This window comes from Aythya marila, assembly GCF_965140915.1.
Source record: "Aythya marila genome assembly, chromosome: 4".
NCBI classification, from domain to species: Eukaryota; Metazoa; Chordata; class Aves; order Anseriformes; family Anatidae; genus Aythya; species Aythya marila.
This window is the reverse complement of record NC_139045.1, coordinates 3,359,707-3,365,187: the sequence shown is the minus strand read 5'-3', so window position 1 is coordinate 3,365,187 and position 5,481 is coordinate 3,359,707. Positions and strand designations below refer to the sequence as shown.

General features: G+C 56.5%; 1 protein-coding gene across 1 annotated transcript; it reads right to left on the bottom strand.

Moving 5' to 3' along the window:
* Positions 1–589: 589 nt before the first annotated feature.
* On the bottom strand, positions 590–1,267 carry NEUROG2 (neurogenin 2; the record flags this gene model as incomplete). Its single annotated transcript, XM_082759034.1, has 1 exon — positions 590–1,267. One exon carries the CDS (start codon positions 1,265–1,267, stop codon positions 590–592), a length of 678 nt encoding a protein of 225 aa, XP_082615160.1.
* Between the last annotated feature and the right edge of the window lie 4,214 nt (positions 1,268–5,481).

The following is a 5,481-nucleotide window of genomic DNA, read 5'->3' as shown; positions in this document are numbered from 1 at the left end:
CTTTATAATAAATAAATGTGAACACGTGTGTGGCTGATCGCTGTAATGTTCCGTGTCTGTTTAGGTTTTCAGTCTGTTGATTTATTTTTAATCTCCTGAAAGAAGGGGGGAGTTCCTCGTCCCCTAAAGGTCGAAATAAATAATGCATGAGGAGTCCTCCCTCCCGATCCACACCCCCCTTTCCCTTGACGTTGTTTTTTCTTTTTCTTTTTTTTCCCTTTTGATAGAGAGTTCAGCCTAAATTTCCACGCTTGCATTCAGCCCTCACAAAGCCTACAAATTATACAATGACTTCTAACCTGGCCCCCTAACAAAACAACTCAACTTTTTCTTTTTTTTTTTTTTTTTCTCTCTCTCTCTTTGCCCCCCCACCCCCCACCCCACCCCAAACCTCGTAAATCACAAGAGACAGCTGGCGAAACGGGGAGCGGGAGGGAAGGAGGGTTGGACGGGGAGGGGGGGGACACACACACACAAAAGGCCCGGGAGCTGGGGGAGCGGACAAAGTGCAACGTCGGAGGTGGGGGCAGAGGAAATTTGGGACGGGGATGGAGGGGGGGGGGGGGGGGAGAAAATCTGGGCTGCGGGGCTAGAGGCAGCGGCGGGGCGGCGGCGGCGGCGGCGGGGGGGGCACGAAGCGGCCCCGGGGGGGCGCCCAGTGCTCGGCGTCGGACGCGGAGCCGTCGGGGCTGGCGGGCGATAAAGTGCAGGCGTAGGGGGAGGCGGAGGGCGCCGGGCTGCAGGAGGAGGCCGGCGAGGGGCTGGCTTCCAGCCCGCCGTCGGGGCCGGCCCTGGCCGCCGCCGCCGCCGCCGCCCCCCCGGCCAGGCGCAGCGTCTCGGTGAGCGCCCAGATGTAGTTGTGGGCGAAGCGCAGCGTCTCGATCTTGGTGAGCTTGGCGTCCTCCGGGAAGGTGGGCAGCACGTCGCGCAGGGCGTCCAGCGCCGCGTTCAGGTGGTGCATGCGGTTGCGCTCCCGGTTGTTGGCTTTCAGCCGCCGGCTCCGCTTCAGCCGCTGCGCAGCCTCCGCCGTGCGGCACCGCCCCGGCCGCCGCTTCCCCTCCCGGCGCCGCGGCCCCGACGGCCGGGCCGAGCCGGGCCGGGCCGGGGAGGCCGCCTCCTCCTCCCCTTCCTCCTCCTCCTCGTCCTCCTCCTCCTCCTCCTCCTCGTCGCCGGCGCTGGACGGCAGCGAGGGGGCGGGCGAGGCGAGCCCCAGCAGCAGCAGCTCGTCCTCCGCCGGCGGCGCGGGGCTCTCCGCCTTCACCAGCATCCTCCGGGGGGGGGGGGGGAAAGGAGGAGGAGGAGGAGGGAGGATTTTTGGGGAGGGGGGGGAAAGGCGGGGAGAGAGGGGGGCGGGGGGAGCGGCCCGGGGCCCGTCGGCTGCGTGTCTGGCACACGACCCTCCTTAACACCCCTTATATACCCCGCGGGGAACAATCAAACCTGCCCCCCGCCGCCCCGCCCGACGCCCGGCCCCGGCCTCAGCCCCGGCCCCCGGCCTCCCCCCCCCTTTTTTCTCCCCCCCCTTTCCCCGTGCCCCCCCTCGGAGCCTCGCGCTCGGCTGGAGCGTGCCGCTAATTTATTAATGAATGGGGGGGGCGCGGGGCGCGCGCGGGACCCGGCGCCTTTCGGCAGCCCCGGGCGGGGGGCGGGGGGCAGGGGGGGGGGGGCTCCGACGGCCCCAGGCCAGCCGTGTGCGCTGGGGCCGGGCCGGGTTTGGGGGTCGCCTTTTCGTTGTTGGTGTTGTTTGGGGTTTTTCTTTAGCAGGTTTTGGGTTTTGGGTCGGGTTTGGGTTGGGTTTTTTCTCCCTTTTTTTTCATCGCCCAGAGGAAACGGGCGTCGCGCTTGCCTGCAGCGCCGTGGGCACAACCCACATGCACTGCAGAAGAGTTTTAACGAAGCACGCTGATCGTATAACAGCATCACTAATAAAAATAACCAGAAGCAAGCTGCGAACACCACGGGAAGCCTCCTCACTCCCTGCCCGGATGGACCGTGGGGACCGGTGACAGCCAGCGGGGCCCGGGCGCCTGTGTGGTCCCGCGAGGGCCGAGCAGCTCGGGGGAGAGCCGAGGGGGTGGCGGGGTGCCCGCTGTCCTGCGGGGGTCAAACTGTTCAACTTCAGCCCCTTCGGCAGCCTCCGTCCTCCGTTAGGGGAACAAAAGGGCCAAAGCGGGCGATGATCAAGAAGCGGGAGCACAATGATTTAAGCTTATCGCACGGCCCAGAAATAAAGGCCGCTGAGCTTGTGTGCGGGAGAGGGGGAGACCTTCAGAAAGGCTTTGTTTGCCCTAAGCAGATTGAACTCTCAGGCGACCCGATAGCCCTAAAAGTTTAGGGTCTGTGTTGCCGAGAGACCTCTGGACGTGGCCCGTCCGCGCTTCGACCCCACAAGTTGCGAGCGGGCGCTGAAGGCCCGCCAGGCCCCGCTGCCACAGGTGAATGGGGGGGAATATGGGAAGGTCAAAGCACGTCCCCTCCCCAAAGGGCGCCGGGGCCAGGAACCCAAAAAACGGTGTGGGGAGGGACGGGGCAGGGGCTGCCCTGCAGGGTCTGGACTTTGGGGTCCCTTCAGGGACAAGGTGGACCCCCTCGGGCAGCACTGCCCCGGCATCCTGCCCCAGCCCCCCCCGGGGCGGCCAAGCCCCTCGTCAGGGACGGGGACGATTGTTCCCGGCGGATTTGCATGGCAGGTGCAGGCCTGCGGAGCGATTTTGCAACCCGCAGCCCCGCCGCCCACCCCCCAAAAGGGTTTGCCTCCCCCCCTTGTGAAAAAAGGCCGCCGGTGCCTTCCTTTCCCATGAAGAAGAGAAGAAGCTTGAGGATCGCGTGAACACGCTTCAGTTTTCTTATTCTTTTCTATAGATGTGGGGAAAAGAACAGCCGATTGTGTGAAAAACCCAGTGCCTGCAAAAAGGGACATTGGCCATCCAGGCGAAGGTGCGCGAGGGAGAGCACTAATCGCTGAACCAGGAGACAAATACGATTACCAGCTCCGAGCCTTGAGTCAGAAAGTCTCATAGACTTTAAGATGTTAATCCCCAACATAATCCTTCCTTTGGCGTGTAGGAATAGTGCAGCCACAAGAGTTGTTTTGTTATTTATATTGGCGTTTAATAAAACTCAGCCAGTGGTGAATGGGCTGCCCACTCTCCAATGGTAATTAATTCCCTATTTCAGTGACCCAATTGTGCTGGGATAGAGCAGTGGGACAGTCCCACTGCCCCAACCCGCCTTTGTGCAGCTACACAGCTCTCGTGCTTCAACAGCTATGGAAACTCATTCTTTTGATGTCATTCAATGAGTTTTCCTTGGGCATCTTCTAAACTTCAAGGACCCTTTTCTTTCTCAAACGCATGAAAAGCAGGACTAGCTTGACCACCTCTGTAGAATTTAATGATTTGGTGAAAGGGCCTTTTTTGGGGGTTTGTGTAAGGAAAGAGAGAAAGAAAATTTGGCAGGCTGCTATCAAACGGGGGGCTATCCAAACTCGAGCGCGCCGAACTCATTCAGCTCCCGATTTATACAGGTCTGAAAAGCCACGCTCTCTCTCCCTCGCTGCAAAATACTTCGGCACTTCTCTCATCTGAGGTGCTCGTAGCAGGGGCTCGCCAGCAAGCGCGTACGCCAGTGCACACGCTGCACGTTTGCACCAGGCTAGGGACAAGTACAGGCAGCCCTGAAAACCAAAACCCATCAGGTTTAAGAAGGCGTTTTTGTCTGCCGAAGGGAAAAAACTAAGGAGACCCCTGGAATTTGTTGTGTTACTGTCAAAAAGCGTGCGCGGAGCTTTATCTTCTGGCTCCGAGGCAGAGCAGTAGCAGTGAAGTGGCTGCAGAAGAAGTGTGTGAAATGAACACGTGAAGAACATGCAGCAGCCCTGCAAAGCCGCCCCAGCGCAGGCAGCCTCTTCTATGTCTTTATACGCCCTTCCCAAAAAAAAAAAAAAAACCCTTCGCAAGTCACAAACAATTCAGAATTCAACTAAGAAAACACAGAGTGAACCATATGGCCAGGGTGGCTCGAGTTGGCTGCATTTTCCCCCAGACAAAGAAGGGATTGAGAGTTGAAGGAAAGGAGAAAAAAAACAACTTTCCGGCTGATGAAGCTGTTGTCTGGAGGCAATGATCCCAAATCTCAAGGCTTTATTCCAGGCTCCGACTGAGACGTGATATGTCATATGATTAGCATCTTTCATATTTACAAGAGTGGTATAGGCTGCCAGTCTTTAGAGAAAGGCGAGAGAAAGAAGGGGCATATGCTGAAATGGATTTAGCATTTGAAAGAGAGAAAGGAGATCGGATAAATACACTTAAACGAGGATTTAGTTTTACTCCCGTTGAGTTCTAATGGATTGTTGATTGAGATTTTAGGGAGCTGGAACAGAGGCGGCGGCAGCAATTTGCAGGCGCTATTCACCCTCTGCTCCTGCCTCTGTCGCTGCGCTCACGGCAGCGGGCGGCGGCGCCACCTCGCGGCTCACGGGCAGGGAAGCGAGGAGGGAGCCAAGGAGGGAGCCAAGGAGGCACGGAGGCTGTCTGCAGGGCACCCTCCTGGTCCTCGGGTGCTTTGTGCGCTGCCAGAAGGGCGAAAACCCGCGGAGGGGTGTTGCTGGGGGGGTTCCGGGCAGGCACGAAGCTGGAGCTGCTGCGGTTACCGTGTGGGTTTGGTCCCTGCGGTGTCCCCAGGCTGTGGGGGTGTCACTTCGCGGTGTTTGGCTCAGGTCTGGTTTAGGTCCAGAGACTGAGTACAAGAAGCTCGTCACTACTTTGTTTCTGAGCTGAATAAGAAGAAAGCAGATTACTGCTCATGTTTTTAGTTTATCAGGGTGCCAGGTCCATGGCAGGTGCGAGAGTGCCTCAGAGGCTTCTGGAGAAGTTAAACAGCATCTAGGAATTGTACGTAGGCCCATGGTCAGCCCACTTTTCCCCATAAATCAATCACTGAGAATCCTCCTATGTTAGTATGAGTTCATACATAAACTACTGACTCCTCTATGTACCTTATGGGTCAACTTTTTTTGGGATAAAGAAACTTTTTTTCCTCATCAGAGACAGTTTCTCACATGACAGCACCCTTGCTTCCAAGACAAAATACTTCAGCTAGTTTTGAAACAGGGCCAAGTGACCTTATCCTACGCTTGTAACACACCTAGATACAGCCAACCTGCTGTCACGTAGTGTTGTTGACTTCCAAAGATTTAATAGAACATGTGATTTTCCTTGAAAAAATTATATTAAGGCCTTTTTGTTTTAGCCACACTCCTAATTTGGCTGAGTTGTAAATAGACGAGTATTGGTTTACAGTATGAGGTTATGTACAGACCTGAGGAATAACAAAATGCTAATAATACAATTAGGTACTTTATAAGCTTAAAAGGATTTCAGGTATCAAGCAGTTACTTTATTCTTTAGTTTTAGTCATACAAACAAGGGATCAAAACAGAAGAATCAGGACAGAGATATAAATAAATTTTCCCCCATT